Source organism: Urocampus carinirostris, chromosome 17 (assembly GCF_059441175.1).
Source record: "Urocampus carinirostris isolate Australia breed hairy pipefish chromosome 17, RoL_Ucar_1.0, whole genome shotgun sequence".
Taxonomy (NCBI): Eukaryota; Metazoa; Chordata; class Actinopteri; order Syngnathiformes; family Syngnathidae; genus Urocampus; species Urocampus carinirostris.
The window spans coordinates 7,802,360-7,820,806 of NC_142365.1; the positions used below are offsets into that span (position 1 = coordinate 7,802,360).

At 40.3% G+C, this 18,447-nt stretch overlaps 1 protein-coding gene across 1 annotated transcript; it reads right to left on the reverse strand.

Annotated features, from left to right (window-relative positions):
• Positions 1–14,335: 14,335 nt before the first annotated feature.
• LOC148349078 (ADP/ATP translocase 2) lies at positions 14,336–18,066 on the reverse strand. The gene is made up of 4 exons (XM_088320743.1): positions 17,860–18,066; positions 16,638–17,124; positions 16,432–16,572; positions 14,336–15,098 (listed from the first exon to the last, which is right to left on the reverse strand). The coding sequence occupies exons 1-4, from the start codon at positions 17,968–17,970 to the stop codon at positions 14,941–14,943; spliced, it is 897 nt and encodes a 298-aa protein (XP_088176869.1). The 5' UTR covers positions 17,971–18,066; the 3' UTR covers positions 14,336–14,940.
• Between the last annotated feature and the right edge of the window lie 381 nt (positions 18,067–18,447).

The following is an 18,447-nucleotide window of genomic DNA, read 5'->3' on the forward strand; positions in this document are numbered from 1 at the left end:
GATCACAAAAAGGCACTTGGAGACTCCACAGAAATTTTGACAAAGTATTTTGTGAACTAATGAAAACTCCCTCATTACCAATAAGCTCCCACAACTTTCATTTTGAAACAAAGATCTGTATTGTTTTATCATAAGAAGGAGGAATGAATAACTCATTCAACTCAAACAGTCCCCCGTGAATATCGGTTACAACCTTAAAAATCATCGGTCTGTTTCGGAATTATATAATATAAAAAACTAACGCAACAGTAAAGTTATTTTAACATTTAATTAGGCAATTCCAACACATACCACTAGAGGGAGCCTCATTAGAGAGTCATTTGAGAATCACTGCTTCTATTCATTTTGTCTCAATTCGATTGCATTCACTTCAAGTTCTTTTTTAATTTTTTGTCGCCTATTCGAACTTGACGATCGCAGTTTCACACAAACCAAAGAAATCATCCGGAGGAATTTTTGTCTTTGCGTCCAGTCTTCGTTTTTTCTTTACTTATTTTTATCCGTACACCAAATAAGAGGTTATCGAGAACTACGAGAAATAAACTCCGTCGTTCAAAAAACAAAACACTTGTAGACCCGTCTTCTTCACTCTCACATCATTTCGCATCGACATGGTTACTTTCTTTTTTCTTGGCGCTCGTTGTACAAAATAAAAAACGAGAAAAAAAAACTAACATCGGCGTTTGAAAGTGGTTTTGCCGTTTATACTTGAGATGGACCAAGATGTTAAGTTTGCACATATTTTGGAGGTTACAAAGCCAAAAAGCGGGAGAATATTTACTGTTGGAAAATTTGATTTGAACCGCGGTTAGCTAGTAGAATAGGAAAATCGAATTGCATGCTGAAAACGTGAATTGCTTACATTTTTCCGCTTTTTGGTCATCTGGATTCTTTTTTTAAGTCGAGGATAGGGTTAGGGTTAGGGGTTTGAGCAAGGATTAGGGTCCGGGCTAGTGTTTGGGCTTCGGTAAGAGCTAAAATCAGGAACAGGATTAGGGTTAGGTGGTCAGGGTAGGGTTAAGGTTTAGCTTGGAGGGGTAAGGTTAGGGTTAGGCTTCAAGGCTAGGGGGGCTAGGTTAGCGGGTTGGGTTGGGGTTAGGGTCAGGGCTTGGATTTGGGTTAGGGGTTTAGGGTATCGTTAGGGTTTTGTTCGGAGAGTTCAGGTTAGGCTTTAAGGCTAGGGGGGCTAGGTTAGAGGGTTAGGTTGGGGTCAGGTCTAGTGTTTGGGCTTCGGTAAGAGCTAAAATCAGGAACAGGATTAGGGTTAGGGGTTTAGGGTATCATTAGGGTTTGGTTTGGAGAGTTCATGTTAGGGTTAGGCTTTAAGGGTAGGGGGGTTAGGTTAGAGGGTTAGGTTGGGGTTGGGGTCAGGGCTTGGATTTGGGTTAGGGTATCATTAGGGTTTGGTTTGGAGAGTTCAGGTTAGGGTTAGGCTTTAAGGCTAGGGGGGCTAGGTTAGAGGGTTAGGTTGGGGTTGGGGTCAGGGCTTGGATTTGGGTTAGGGGTTTAGGGTATCATTAGGGTTTGGTTTGGAGAGTTCAGGTTAGGGTTTGGCTTTAAGGCTAGGGGGGGTAGGTTAGAGGGTTAGGTTGGGGTTAGGGTCAGGGCTTGGATTTGGGTTAGGGGTTTAGGGTATCATTAGGGTTTGGTTTGGAGAGTTCAGGTTAGGGTTTGGCTTTAAGGCTAGGGGGGCTAGGTTAGAGGGTTAGGTTGGGGTTAGGGCCAGGGCTTGGATTTGGGTTAGGGGTTTAGGGTATCATTAGGGTTTGGTTTGGAGAGTTCAGGTTAGGGTTTGGCTTTAAGGCTAGGGGGGGTAGGTTAGAGGGTTAGGTTGGGGTTAGGGTCAGGGCTTTGATTTGGGTTAGGGGTTTAGGGTATCATTAGGGTTTGGTTTGGAGAGTTCAGGTTAGGGATTGTTGCCAGGGATAAGGGATTTGTGCTAGGGTTAGGTGGTTCAGGTTAGGTTTGGAACGTTAGGGTTCGGTGGTTAGCACTAGGGGCCTGGGGTTAGGGCTTAGGTTAAGGGGTTAGAGGAAAGGGTTAGGTTAGGGCTAGAGGTTTAGGTTTGGGGAGTTGGGGGAGGGGTTAGAGTTAAGGTTAAGTTAGCGTAGGGATAGAGGTTAGGACTACTGTGATAGGGTCAAGTTAGGGATAGAGCTGGGGTTCAAGTTTGGGTTGAGGTTAGGTTAGGGTTGGGATTTAGGATCCGTTGCTGCAATATTTTCTTTGTACTTAGTTGACTTTTATTTTGTAATTGGAGATGTTGCTCGTGTGTACATTTTGCTTCTTCCTAAATTTTGCTTTCCTATTAACATTTGGGTTAAATGTGGAGCTCTTGTAGTAAAAATAATCATCCAAACGAAAACGACCCTGAGATATATGCTGCAGTAACGTATTTCTCGATATTTCATTCTTGTTACGGAAGTGTTTCGACTGCTGTCCGGAAATAGGGGAAAACAATTGCTGGAGTCGTGCGCGGACTTTTTTCATTTTTCTCAATCAGAGATTTGTCGAACACTGGACCGGGGTTAGTTTTGCCAATTTGCGAAGAGAAGCATTTGACGGAAGTGACTGCACGGGAAGGGGCGGGGCTCGGTTGCCTTGGTTTCCTTTGCTTATTGGGAGAGCGGGTGTATACCCGAGTAGGTGACCCGCTCTGCCGAAAGGAAAGACTTACACTATACATGGACGGATACAACTGTGGCATCCACTATGAATAGATGGATGGATGGCAATGACGAATGCATTCATTGAGTGTTTATGGTTCAATCCAAGTCGAGTGGAAAAAGTCTAGTTTAGAAAGAAAAGAAAATTGTCTTTTCGAATCAATTATTTTTGTTTTTAAGGGAGACGACTTTGTATTTAGAATTGGCGATTTTATTTTTTGCTTTGCAATTATTATCTTTTGATGTAATTCCCGTCATTTTCTTATTAGCACTTTCAGTTCATTGATTCATCTGAGTTTTTGCACATGTTTTATTTCTGTTCCTTTTTTTGAAACTGGTCGTTTTTTTTGCTCAAGAGCTAAAAGTCCAATTAAGTAAATTATAAAGAAAGAAATATTTTTCCTGTTTTACCACAAATTTTATTATGATTAATAATAATAGTAGGTTCATTCATCAATTAATCTGGATTATTTTTTTCTCATGTTGCCGTATTTTTTTAATGATTAAAACTAAATAATAACTATTTATCCTTTATTTTTGTAATAAATACAAATTGAGAAAAAAAAATTGCATTGTTAAATGATAAAAATGTCTACATTAATTTTATTTCAGGAATCGATTAATTTGTTAAGTTTCAATCCAACGAATAATCTGGATTATTATTTTCAAATTATCATTATCATTATTATTCCTCCTTTTTTCATAGATTTGAATTTTAAAAATGAGGAAAAAATAAAGGGAAAAAATCTTGTTTTTCTCCCATTTTACATTTTGATCGAAATTTTTAGACTTTATTTCAGGAATCGATTAATTTGGTAATAATCTGTCCAACAAATAATCTGGATTGATTATTATTATTATTCCTCGTTTTTTTCATAGATTTAAATTTTAAAAAATGAGGCACAAAAAAATGTTGTTTTTCTGCCATTTCACATTCGGATTGAAATTTTTAGACTTTATATCAGGAATTGATTAATTTGTTAATTTTCTGTCCAACGAATAATCTGGATTATTATTTTTTATTTATTATTATTCCCCCTTTTTTTATAGATTTAATTTTTTTAAATGAGGAAAAAAAAAACTTGTTTTTCTCCCATTTCAGATATGATCGAAATTTTTAGACTTTATTTCAGGAATCGATTCATCTGTTAAGAGTTTTTCAGTTATTTGATTCATCTGGTGATATTTTTGTTATTTATTCCAAGCATTTAAATTCTTCAAACTCAAATATGAACTTGGATTCACTTGATCACTTGTTTTTTCCATCACTCATCCATTGTGCATTTTTGATACGAATGATATTCACGATCGATATCATTCCTGATAACACCCACCCAATGCCGAACACAGATTCCGGTCGGACCCCCGAAAGCGATTTATCGTTGCAAGTTTGGACGCCGATAATAAGAAAAGAAATTCCCTCATAGATCCACTTTTACAAACCAGAAAAGAAATTTGCACTAGAGACTCGTATCAGTCTTCTTCTATCCCAAATCAAAAGCAATATCATTCACTGACACTTTGTCCGAACCGCAATCGTTTTGTCGGCGTCTGTCGTAGCGCACCTTCATGTTTTCCACTGGGGAGGGGCATTTAGGCGCCGTTCGCCCCCCGACGCGGGGGGAGCCGGACGGGATGTAATGAGGGAAGGGGATTCCAGTTTTTTGAGCTATAGTTTTGAATCTAGAGTGTCCAAAAAAAAAGAAAACAAACGCACCTTTTTGTGGTATCAACTTCATTGACTACGTGCGGGTGATAACCCGATTGGAAACGGAATATCGAAATTCTGGAGCCATCCCAATGAATGGTTTACTTCAAAATTGAGCTCGCGCATGGCTAGACTTACACTCTACGTGGATGGATACAACTGTGACTGCCACTGTTTAGCAAGGGGGCAGAAAATAAAACGAAATGTCCCAGCAAAATCAACCAATACTATTGAGGCATTTTAAAGCAAATAAGCCAGAGTTGTGTGTATCGTTCGTCTCTGCACTACATTTCCCACAGTGCTTTGGGACATCAAAATATCCGGGTTTAGGGAGCTGTGCTTGCAGACGAGCAATTGGATTATTTGTATACATGCACAAGTAAACAAAAAATTAAAGGACTAAGACCTCAAACGAAAACTGTAATCCCTCGCTATTTCGCGCCTTGTACTTGAAAAATATATGTCGATCCATTATCCCCAATTGCCGCAAGCGCAGGCTGGCGAGTGCTTTTTTCCTCTGGTCTTGCGGCCTTTTTTTTTTTGCTGTTCTGTCCACCAAAAAGTTAACTGCAATCATTTGGCCACGATCAATTATCCCCGATTGCATATTTGTGCGAGCGAGGACTGGCAGAAGGTACTTTTGTCAGGCCTTTCTGTATTTTCGCCCAAAATGAACTGCAGGTGCGAAGCCGCGATCAATTATTCCCCATCACATATTGCTGCAAGCAAGGACTGGCAGAAGACCCTCTTGTCAGGGGCCGTGCCATTCTTTTTTTTCCCCATTCTTTCTGTCGAAAATGAACAGCACCCGTGCTGTCATGATCCATTATTCCCAGTCAACTATCGCTGTGTGGGAAACACCCAAAGGCGCTTTTGTCGGGACGCATTCTGCCCTGTCCTTCTTAAAACGAAACACCCAGTTTTGTCAGCGATTCATTATCCCCGATCGACTATTGGTCTGAGCAGGACCTGGCAGCTTAAGCGTGCCGTTGCAGCTCGCCTAAAATGAACCCCACTGGTTTGCCTGCGATCCATTATCCCTGATTAATATAGTTGAAAGCGGAGGCTAAGAGAGCAAATTTGGGTAATGCATGGTAACTCTTTTCCCCCCAGTCTTTTCGTCTAAAATAAACAGCACCCTCGCGGCCGCGACCCATTATCTCCAGTTGACTTTTGCGAGCGGGGGCCAGCAGAGCGCATCTTCAAAACAGGTGGGCTAATTTGCTGATTTTCCCATATTCTCGAAGTTTCTGGTCCCCCGTTAAAAGCAATAAACGAGGGATTACAGTAGTGTGAGCATTTCACGGGAATAATGGCGATATTCCGTTTCCAATCCGATGTTTTCCTGTTACGTACCCATCGGCTGCATGTACCAAAATCAACTTTTAGTTTGCTGTCCCACTAATAAGGTCTGACCTCGGTGTCGATCATTTCGAGTTAAAAAAAAAATCGCCATTATCACGCAGCGTAGTAGCTTTTCTTCCCGTTGCCACGGTTTTTGTGGCCCTTCTTTCTGTTTTTGAGGAAGCATCAAGTACGTGCCTTCTTGTGATCTTCTTGAGAAGCCAGCCAATTGTGTTTGCACTAAAAACCAAATTGCTTTTTTTTTCTTCTTCTTTTCCTTCGGTGGTGTAGACTATTTACTCGTCGCGTCACTTTAAAGCGTTCAGTGTGCATGAGGGTAGATCCGTTATCCCGTCTGTAAACGAAAACCAGTGCAGCTTCTTGACGATCTTTTGTGAATAGATCTCGGCTTTTACGCCCCATTTCCTTCAGTCATCCGGTTTGTCGCAGTTGTAGAAAAAAAAGTTGTGATATTGAGAAATTTTGAAAAAAAAGCAGGCAACACTATACAATACAGCGTTTATATTCATACCATACAGTGCCTTGCAAAAGTATTAGCCCCCCCCCAAGAACTTTTTGACATGTTGCTCTATTCAAGCTTCAAATTTAAGATAAACTGAAAATATGTTCTAAGAATCAACATCTTGTGAGTCACATTCATGAAAATAATTTTTTTTCACTGTTTAATATTGTGCTAAAAATTGTAAAGTGATGTTGCAAAAATATTGCCCCCCTTTGAGTTAATACTTTTTCCAAACTCCGTGTGAGCACAGCCCCAAGTCTTTTTGGGCATGGCTCTATAGGTTTTGAACATTTTGAAGCAGACATATTCGCCTATTCTTTCTTTTAATTGATAGTGATTGTTTGTGAACAGCATTTTTCAGAACGTTCCACCAAAGCTCTATAGGATTGAGGACTGGAGTTTGGCTTGGCCATTCTAACACCTTTATATTGTTTGTTTTAAACAATTCTATTGTAGATTTTGGAAGGTGAACCTGCGCCCCATTCTCCGTGCTCTTGCAGACTCCAACAGATTTTCTGCCAGAATCGCCCTGTGTTTGGTCAATCAATCGCCCCATCCACACGTACGATCTACCCAATCCCTGCTGAAAAAAGCAACCCCAAAGCATGATGCTGCCACCACCATGTTTGACAGTGAAGATGGTGTTTTCAGGGTGATGTGAAATGTTACTAAACATAACCCTTTGATGTACAAAGGTACATTTTGGTCACATATGACCCAAGCACCTTGTTTCACGTCATTTTTGTCTCCCCTGTGGCTTCTTGCAGACATCAAATGGTCCTTTTCACGGTGTACTTTCAAGAAATGCTTTTTTTTCTTGCCATTCTTCCATAAAGTGGAGATTTATGTAGAGTACGACTAATTTTAGTTTTATACACAGGCTGTTGCACCTCAGTTGTGTTTGCCCACAGGTCCTCCAATGTGATCATGGGCCTCTTGGTTGCTTCTCTGATTAGTTGTCCCCTTGTTGGGGCAGTAGGTTTAGAGGAACGGCCAAATCTTGGTAGGTTTGCAATGGCCTTTCCATTTTGATATTATCGCTCACACAGTGATCTGGGATATGTGTAATTGTTGCGAAATGTTTCCCATTCTTGATTTTGGACTTTTCCACAACTTTATCCCAGACCTGCCTGTTGTGATCTTTGGTCTGCATAATTTGGTCTGTTCTCCAGTGCCTCCTCACAGTTCTGTCACAAAGCAGTCACATTTGAACTGAGACTTAATGACACTGTCATTTTTAGTCATTTAAGTCGTGATTGGATCATTCAGAAGTCATCAGGGAACTCCTGGAGTCAGTTGACTCAGCTGAAAGAACAGGGGGCCAATATTTTTGCAATACTCACTTTTCTTCTCTCTTTGTGGTGAATACAATATCAAATGTTGAAATGATTCTGTTCCACTTTAAGTATAAAGCCTGAAACGTGGTAATATGACAAAAAGTACTTGGGGGAGGCGATACTTTCGCCAGGCACTGTAAGTAACGCATTCTTTTATAACCACAAGAAAGCATAAGGAGACTCTTGGTCAATTTATTGTTATTTTACTCGCGCTTCTAACATATTTTGTCGACATCAAAAAGAAAAAAAACCCGTCGAGTCTTAAAACGCACCTTATTCATGTGGGTGAATCAAAATATTTGTTTTGAGGAAAAAAAGAAAAGCTGGCTATGTAATATCTCGAATTTAGCACCTTACAGCATGTTTTCACTTTACGCCAGTTTGGTTCGCAATTTCGCGTTCGGGGGCGTCGGGACGTGCCAAGATTTCGGAGGCCGTCTCCCCCCCCGACTCGCATCCGTCTAGGTTTTTATTCTTTTTTTCCTCCTCCGGCCGCTTCGGTTTATGGCAAACTTTCCTATGACAAGTGTGTGGAATGGATCGAATCTCAGCAAACAGCATCATAAGTCGCCATTTTGACAATAAAGCCCTGTATTTCACATATATTTACCAGTGATGTGTATTTGTTACTATAAAAAGAAAACTAGCCGTTTAACGCTTTCCTTATGTTACACAATATTGTGACTTTTTTCGAAAAAACTGTGAAGACTTATCTTGCATATACTTTATACAGAAGTATTAAGCCTTAATACAAAAGACTAAAAAAAGTGTGGAAGAATAAAAACTGATTGTTGCTAAGTAAGGATGATTTTTTTGTAAATGTTACCAGCACTTTTTTTGTAATTTTCACTCTCTGAGGTATTGTACAAGTTCAAGCTGTTTGTGAAGTTTGATTATGAAGGAATAAAAACGAGTACTTTCCTGTACTTCACACCAGGTTTTGTCCGACTCTTTATTGACGCTCATTCTTCACAAACGACAATTAGACCAGAAAATACTATACAAGTGTTATTTGGTTTGTAAAAAAAATCCACTTTATTATTATTATGTTTTGTGCTTGTAGCGGAGTGGATGACGTCACACGCCAGTCCAAAAGTTCGACATCCCTGCGGCAGATGGAAATCTTTTTGTGTCCAGGGATACACCACCTCTTGTTAGCGAGTCCGTCTCCTCTCCGATTCCCGTAGGCTTTCGTGTCTCTATATAGCGACGCTGAAGCAAGATAGCTAAAATAGCTCCGGGTGGCTACACGTTAGCGTCCGGGGTGCTAAACGTGAGCCACGTTTCCGCAAAACACAGCAACTGCGCTCCCTGTGCGCTTCGATGTTTTCCACCAGCACTCGTTGGTCTTATTTGGTAGTGAGTTCACATTTACCATGATTACGGATGGTATCGAAGACTTATAACGCCGCTAGCCGCTAAGCTAGCTCCGGCTCTTCCTCCACCATAGGCCCCCTCATCACACTGGCACAAGAATTCTTCAGGGCAGGGAGTTGACTCCTCGAATAAACGCATTTTGGGGGGTTAAAACCCATGTCCATAGAATAGAAAGTCATCCAAAGTGTAGTTGTCAAACGGGAAGAAAAACACCGAAGATGGGAGCAGACAATAAAACAATAAATCACAAAAAGTGAGAGCCGCTTTGATCTTAATATGCTCTATAAAGATAATTAAAGGGAAGTTTAACTTACTTTTGGAAGATGAGCTTCAAGAGTTAGGCGACTTTCTCCTCTGTGGCAGAAAAAAAGCGTTCCGACCATTTTCTCAACCGCATCAAGCTTTCTTATTCCACTTTCATTTCAAAAGAAACGTCTCGCCCCCTCTTTACACTTTACACCAACTATATTGAATGGATGCACGAGATATTAAACAACAAAAACGTCAAAGTTCTGCGCTGGAGGTACACTATAGAATGTTTACACACGAACTAGGAAGAGGAAGCGGATTTCTTCTTCGGGGTGGATGCTGGGTGAGCTCTCACAGCGCCACATGCCGGTAGTGGCGGAAAGAAGCACTACAGTACTCGGAAAAAGGTGTGCACGATACAAAATCTAACTTACATCAAAGTCCGGATATTTTTCCATACCCCGAATAAAATGATCATATCTACTGTTTTTCGTAAGTCAAAAAAACGTAAGTCGGGGTGCGTCTGTAGTGCAAAGTACGCAAATATTAGAAAGAACTCAAAGTACAGAAAAGAAGGGCTAAGAACTACAAAGAAATACTGAGAATCCCAAAAGATATTAAAAAGAACAAATATTAAAGCACAAAGAAAGTATTATAAAGCACAAAAAGTTACTGAAAAATACGAAAAGTATTTTGAAAATGTTCTAAAAAGTATTGGAAAAAACACTAAAAAGCTATGTTAAGTATGGAAAAAAGCATGAAAATATTGACAAGTACTCAAAGGACAAAAAAGATTAAAAAGAACAATATTAAAAAATTACCAAAACATACTTAAAAAGTACAAATAATGCTAAAACCTACTAAATATTAAAACACGATAAATTACTGACACATTAAGTTTTTTTTTAACATTCTAAAAAGTACTATAGGCACTAAAAGGTATGAAAAACTACTAAAAACTCATATATATATATATATATATATATATATATATATATATATATATAGATAAAAGTATTAAAATGTATGCAAATGTAAAAAAAAAAGAACTAAAAGGTACTAAAAATACATACTTTATTAGGTGGTGTCTACAATTTGAAAACACAAACGCGATGACGCCATCTTCTGGCTTATATCATCATTGCAGCCTCTGTCAGGGCCTTTTATTACGCAATTCTGTGAATATTTTCGAAGCGCTCAAATAAACTCGTTTTTGGAGTTTTGGGTTGGCATTTGAAACAACCCTTTTCTTAACATGACATTTTCATCCTAGAATAACAAAACACAAAGGCGCGAGGGAGTTAGTCGGTTTGGGGCAAGGGTTAGGGGGTTAAGTCAAACAATTAGAATCAGTTTAGGGCTAGGGGGCTAGGCTCAGGCTTAGGGGGTTAGTATTAAGGGGTTAGGGTCCGTTTAGGGCCTGGGGGTTAGGGTCCGTTTAGGGCTAGGGTCAGGCTTAGGGGGCTAGTTTTAAGGGGTTAGGGTCCATTTAGGGCCTGAGGGTTAGGGTCCGTTTAGAGCTAGGGGGTTAAGGTAAGGCTTAGAGGGCTAGTTTTAAAGGGTTAGGGTCTGTTCAGGGCACAGGTGTCAAACAGGCGGCCCGCGGGCCAGATCAGGCCCGCTAAGGGATTAAATCCGGCCCGCGAGACAACACTGAGAAGCGCAAGAGAAAAACAAGCTGCAGGTTGAAATATGTCAACTTGATGTTGCCAAAGCCAGGTGCCTTGAACAAAGACACTCTACTTGTATTTATTTCTCTCTCTCTTATTTCTCTCTCTTTTCTTCCCCTTTTACTCCCACTCTGTCTCTTTCACTCTGTGTCTTTCTTTTTCTCTTCCTTTTTTGCTCTTTGTCTCTTTTCTCTTTATACCCTTTGCACTTTCTTTTCCCTTCCTCTGTCTTTCTAATTCTCTTTGGATTTCTTTCTTCCTCTCCCTTTCTTTTCCCCCTCTCTCGCGACTTTTTATCTTTTGTTTTTCACACTCTCTCCCTCTCCCTCTTTTTTCTTTCTTCGTCCCACCCGCTCTCCTTTACTTCTTTATCTCCCTTTTCTTTCTCTTTGATCTACTGGTCCGGCCCCCGACAGAATGTTTGTTCTATCATGTGTCCCCCGAGTTAAAATGAGTTCGACACCCCTGGTTTAGGGCTAGGGGGCTAGCGTAAGGCTTAGCGGGCTAGTTTTAAGGGGTTAGGATCTGTTTAGGGCCTGGGGGGTTAGGGTCCGTTTAGGGCTAGGGGGTTAGGGTAAATACTACCATAAATAACTGAAAAGTATATGAACGTAACAATACTGAAAAGTATAAATCTGTACTGAAAGTAACCACAAAGTAATGAAAAAGTACTAAAATGATCAAATTAAAATGATGAATAGTGAGAAGAAAATCACAATGTCCAGAGGTATTCGTCCAAGATGGCTACCCAGTATTCATCCCCTCAGCTGGTAAGTTCATTAGAGCACTTTAATATTAATCAGGCATGTTTTGGCCACCTATGTTTACTGTTTAAAATACATGAACGACTAGTTAACAAATGTCCATGCCTAAATCCTAAAATTCACTACTGATTTAAATAGATCAAAGCATTTAAAAATATACTAGTCCCTGACGAGAGAAAAAAACTACAAGGAATGCACATAATGCGTAAATATTTCAAATATATTGAAATGTTACAGCCAAACATCCTACAGAAATCAAGTTTAGCGTTCGGGTAATTTATCCCCCCTCTAAAATTTCCATTTGGTACATATGTTCTTAAATTGCATAACACCTAGCCTGTAAATCGTTATACAAAACAAAGTGGAATAGCCATCAGTGAAAAACTTCGTATCCCAGAATGCATTCCCTTGCACAGATTCGATAGCCGTTCGTACAACTACAGATCGTGTAAGGCGAAATAATCGAATGATGATAAGTCAGATGTAGGAATCAAATGTTCAACTTTAAAAAAAAAACAGTAAAACTGAATTTACTACTTTTAAGAGCGTTTCTGTACTTTGGATTATATTTTTTAATTTTAGTAAATGAAGGCGAGTTTCTTTCCTTGTCCTCTGACATCACACGATTACGAAAGAGGCACACGTGCACACGCACGTTTGGGGATGTCCCTCAATTTTCGTCATAGGAGCAACAAAAGCTGACATTAGTTCCGGGCGTGACACGGAACTGATGACATTTTATGCTACATAAAAATGAAAAATAAGAATTATAATACAAATTAAACACCTGACAAATTCACGTAAAACAATATCAGATTTTTGTGCTTTTTCTAGACTTAATACAATTAGCTTCTTCACAATGTTTCCCTTAACCATACGTACACTTGGCTTAATTTACCGATCACGTAAGTTAAAATACGTGTCATAAAAAGTATATAACTGTACTTTGAATAAAGAACATATTGGAAAACTTTGCAATTGTGTAATCTTTGCTTATTCGATTAACCTTCAGTATTTCATCTGAATTGTCATATAAATTTGAAGTTGCTTTAAAGTATGACACACAGTTGATTTCAAAACCCTATCAGTGGGCATAAATGTACTTTTTTTTGACGAATAATAGTTATCAACCAAAATTCGAGTAAATAGCTGGTCATCAAACTAAAATACACACTTTAGCCCAATTGTGTTCCTTTAGGGACTCGCTCCCTCATATCTTTCAGATTTAATTCCCCCCCATGTCCCTGTCCGGAGCCTTCACTCTAAAAATGCTGGTCTACGAGTGATCCCAAGAGCCAAGAAGAGATCCGCAGGTTTGAGAGTGTTCTCCATTCAAGCCCCGGTGCTGTGTGATGCTCTTCCCCTGAGATTCGATCTGCAACCTCAGTGGAAATGTTTAAATCTAGACTTAAAACACTTCTGTAACTTATATATAATTAACGTTGATATCTGCGTATTGTTATTGCAACATCCATTGCAGCCTGGTCATCTTGAAAGGGGATGACCTCAGGTTTCTTCATTTTCCTCAAACTGAGGTTTTTGAGATTTTTCTTGCCCTCATTTAGGTTTTACATCAGGGGATGGGGTAAAAAGTCTGTGGTTTGCAATAGTCTATGATCTGTGCAGCCCTTTGAGACTCTTTATGATTAAGGACGTCACAAATAAACATGACTTTACTTGGATGTTCTACTCATGTCATATTAACCTAGAAGCAGAGAAAAATGTCCAGTTAAATTACAATTTTGGAAAATATGTCAGAAAACTGAGCGTGTCAATATGTTAGATTTAAAAAGGTAGTCGTAAATTATTTTCCAAAATATATTTTTGTTCATACTTACAAATCTTTATCAAATTGAATCGATGTACTAATCTAATTAAATGTGATGTACATAATGTTTGAATTTGGGTTTTTTGTTAATCAAAATCCAAAAATTAAATCTGTAGCGTTTTATCTCCGATTAACCCAGTCATATGTTGGAATGGTTTTAAGTCTCTTTGTTTCCTCCTTTTCTCTATATTGTGTAATTATATTTTGTATTCGTGATTCTTTGATATTGTATTTATCTACACTATAACCTTTATGACAAGTTTAAATACAATTGTTATTTCGTGTTTATATTTGAATATACATTCCAACTGTACGAATGATATACATATTTCTTATGTGAAATTTAACTTTTCCTCCCTAGAACTTTAAAAATTGTTAACTTTGTAGTGTTTTACTGTTGGAGGCCAATTTTGTCTTGAAGTGTGCTATAATAATAAAACGCACCAACAATATACATTTAAAGTAATAAAAACATACTTTGAGTGGGGGTTGAGCGCCCTCTCGTGTCGGTCAGGAAACTAAACCGAGGAAATTGCGCACTCTTGGATCATCAGTTTGTTTCGAATCGCTTCATTTTGGGTCGACATCAAACACTTAGTTTTTATAATCACTTGTGATGACGTCCTGTATGTAAAGATGTTAATAAAAAAAGGAAATGTAAATTTTCATTTTGCACAACGCTCTAATGTAATTGTACTTCAGACATTCATACAATTTAGGTTAGTGTACTACTACTCACCTGTACATATTAACCAATATCAAGTCTTTATTTCATCATGGTCTACGCCACACTTTAGCTAACCTTAAATAATATTCACTGGATCAGAATCCACGAGGAGACAATTCTACTCTAAAAAGATAAACACAGATTAGTATGAGAAACAACTTTAATGTTCCAAGAAACCACTGAAATGTGGGGTGAAGCATAATACGGGTGTTACCAGGGGTTAACCAAAGTCGTCAACAGAACCAAAACGATAAGCGAACCTAAATCGGACCAGAAATGTTACAAGCTTCTACTGTACTTTAGCTAGCAGCGCTCCAGGAAGCCATCACAACAGGGGGAGGCTCAAGAGGGAGATAAGCGCAAGTAAATATAGCAGTTAAGTGTAATCCACTCTTTCATGATCCAGTGTATTCATGCACGCAGTGGAGGAAGAACCGACATCCATATTTGTAGTTTGTTCCCCAGAACGGATTTATTTGAATTGGGACCATACAAACCTAGTGAATAACAGGGAGGCATCGTACTCTTTTGAAGGAATGACGGCAAAGAGGATGGTGCGGAACGTTTTAAAATCAAACTGCACAAACGTATACAGCCGTTACCCACAGCTAAGTGGAGAGAGGACACTATTATTTCTTTTTTTGTTCCCATAAATAAGGCAGAATGCTGAGTCCGTAAGAAATGGAAAGGTATTACATTTAGCCGAATTGGACAGTGAGGTGACGTGAATTTTCTCGCAGGTTTTCTTTAGATGACTTTTTTCAGCTCGTCGTAGAGGACCAGGACGAAAGCCCCGCCCATTCCTCGGAGCACGTTGGACCAGGCCCCCTTGAAGAAAGCCTTGCCGCCCTCGTCGCGGGCGATCTTGCGCCAGCAGTCGATGGTGCCGCTGTACATGATGTCGGCTGGGGAAGAGGCACAAAGCTCACTTACAATGTATAGAGAAATGTGATCCAATTTTGACTCTTGGCAATTTGTTGCCACCGACGCCACTCAACAAACTATCATGTAAATAGCCTAATTATTCTCGCATCTTCCTTATTTTTTCCAGGTCTTTAAATCTTTGTCCCAGAGTAACTAATGCTAATGTTATATCCTGCTGCTGACAGCTATTGGTGGAGGGGGAGGGGTGGGTCTATAAAAAAAAAAAAAAATCCCCATTCAAGTCAAAAGACTAGTTATGACAGGACAATTCCCAGCTTTGACATCTAGCAGTGGTGTTCCAAGTCAAGAGACTTGTTATCAATGACAAAGGGAATTATAATTCCAATTAAAACTCTTGCTAGGTGCATCTAGCGGTGGAAATCTGTAAAAGCATTGTCAATCAAGTTAGAATATAAGTCGATGAGAGAGAATTTAAATTCCACAGCCAACCACTAGCGGTGGGGGTATAACATCGCATCCCCTTTCTAGTCAAAAAAACAAACAACCCATCGTTTCAACAAGAATTCAAATTTCGATTGAAAATTCTACTGTTGACACCTACTGGTGGGGGTCTAGACGTGCATCCAAGTCAAGAGAATTGTTAAGGGGAGAACTCTTAATTTGAAAATCCTGTGCTGACCACCAGTGGGGGCTAAGTTTTTGAAGTGAACCCCTGCCAAGTCAAGAGACTGGTCATCAGAGACAAAAATGAATCCAATTCTGATTGAACATCTCACTGCTGACACCTAGCGCTGGGGATTTGGAAGCATCCCCAGTCAGGAGAATAGTAACCAATTTTTTAGTTTGAATTCCATTTCAAAACCCCGATACTGACATCGGTGGGGGGGTCCTGAAGTGCATAGCCGTTCAATTCAAGAGGAGTTATGACGAGACAATTCTAACTTGAAATCCCAGTGCTGACACCTAGTGGTGGGGTACTAGAAATGTATCCCCAGTCAAATCAAGAGACTTGTTATCAAAGACAATTCTGATTTTAAATCCTGCTGCTGAGGTTTATTGGTGGGGTCTAAAAACATTGCTGAACAACGAAAGATATTTCGATTGGTCTGATTCGTTTTACTTTAAACATTTTACTGCAATATACTTATTTCTTAAAATGTTCTAATTCTCTGGTTTTATTAGTGTGGATGCGCCTCTCAAAACCCTTTCCTCACATGGTTTGTCAGTGCCTTACCGCAATTATATACATTTTTTATTCTGTATGTGTGGGTCTAGAAGTGCACCATTACTCAAGTCAAGGAATTTGTTATCAAAGACAATAAAGAGAAGCCTAAACGTGATTAATCAACTCACCTCCTTTGCGACCAGACTGCATCATCATACGCCTACGGACTGTGTCGAAGGGGTAAGAGGTCAGGCCAGCAACCGCCGTCACAGACTGGGCGATCATCCAGCTAACCAGGATGCTGGTGTTCTTGGCATCGGGCAACATACCTGAGAAATTAAAACACACAAGTGAGTGACTTGATGAAAAAAAACCCCTCTTAACTCCAGCTCACCCTTAGCGGTGTCGTAGATGCCAAAGTAGGCGGCTCTGTAGATGATGATCCCCTGCACGGACACGCTGAAGCCCTGATACAAGCCTCGCAGGCCATCCGACTTGAAGATCTTGACCAGACAGTCGCCCAGCCCGTTGAATTCCCTCCCGGCACCGGCCTTCCCCACATCGGCGGCCAAGCGGGTACGGGCAAAGTCCAAGGGGTACACGAAGCACAGGGAGGTAGCCCCGGCGGCACCACCTGAAGCCAGGTTACCGGCGAAGTACCTCCAGAACTGAGCGCGCTTGTCCACGCCATCGAGGAAGATCTTCTTGTACTTGTCCTTGAAGGCGAAGTTGAGGGCCTGGGTGGGGAAATACCTGATGACATTGGCAAGGTTACCTCTCCAGAAGGAAAGGAAGCCCTGCTCCTTGGGGATTCGGACCACGCAGTCCATGATCCCCTTGTACTGCTTATCTGCTGTGATCTGCTTGCTGGCATGTTGCACCTGGAGTGAGGAACGAAAAGGAAATCGGTTACGTAAGAGGAAAGCCAATTAAGTCACGAGAGGGTGACGTCACAAGGTTACGACCTTGTCATCCATTAAACTACAACTTTTAAGTTAACAAATAGTTACTCGCTACTACCAGCTCGTGAGTGGCTTGCAGTTGCAATTTAATGTGCCTTTATAGATTTATTATAGATACAATCAAAAAAACATGAACTTATTAAAAAAGTGGCGATTAAGTGGTGCATAAAACATTAAGGAAAAGAAAACTACAGTACTTGCAGCCATTGAACAAAAAGCAATGCACATTAGCATACGTCGTGGATCAAATCGATAAAAATGAAAGGCCAAAATGTTACACTAACCCACTCTTGATTAAATCCTGCAAAAATCTAAACATAATTCCGTTTCGTAGACATTCGTACACGATGTCCCTTTGGCGTGTTTGTCCTTTGTTAGGAACGCCGGCTAAGGTTAACGGGAGAGCTAGCATTAGCAGCCGGCTCGTGTAGGTCATTCCCGATCCCGTGATGACCTTACATCCTTCCGCCACCACTGGCGAAGGACGAGCGCTTAAAAATGCCCAGGCCGGCGGAGGACTCTTCTACCGGCTGGTTGTCACTGGTATATCGGCGATAGACGATAACGTCTATCGTGTTTGGGAAGTTGCGCCAAGCTAGGCTAACAAGCTAGCTTCTTTCCGGAAGACATTTTTGATTTTTTTTTCCTTCTTACCTGAAGGAGAAGCTTGACTCTCTCAATGGGTGCGACAGCAGTTTTGGAGATGGCGGCGGAGATGCCGCCGGCCAAGAAGTCCTTGGCGAAGGAGATAGCTGTCTCGCTCATAGTGGATTGTTGTGCCTTTCAGATAACGCAGATTTGAGGTCTCCCCAAGATGCCCTTTACGGCTGTGGCCTGTACCGACGAAATGGCCGATTGGAAAGCCGCGTTGCGGATTTATCCGGCTGATGACTCGCGAGACTCAGCGAGAAGTGGGTGTGACGTCACATGAAGGACGCTCCTACGTCTTTTTTTCCAACTCCTTCTTAATTTGTATTTCAATTTATTCGACATTCTGAAGTCTTTATGTACATAATACCGGGTGTAAATTTTCAGAAAAACAAAAACAAAAAGCAGTTGTAGTAAAGTGTCATTGTTAGATGTGGCCTTTAGCAGGAGAGCTTGTTGCCATGATACTAAGCCCGCCATGTTGAATGTGGCAATACTGTATTCAGATTCAGATATACTTTACGTATTGTCATTCTTGTACACGTGTATACAGAACGAAATGTCGATACATCTGACCCGCACAGTTTCCTTGAA

Bases quoted from the DNA above. Each gene is read 5' to 3' on its own strand.
- LOC148349078 (XM_088320743.1), bottom strand. From the start codon at position 17,970: ATGAGCGAGACAGCTATCTCCTTCGCCAAGGACTTCTTGGCCGGCGGC. The intron at 17,125-17,859 runs GTAAGAAGGAAA...TCCTCACTCCAG, and splicing joins GAGTCAAGCTTCTCCTTCAG to GTGCAACATGCCAGCAAGCA. The intron at 15,099-16,431 runs GTGAGTTGATTA...CCTCTTCCCCAG, and splicing joins GCAGTCTGGTCGCAAAGGAG to CCGACATCATGTACAGCGGC.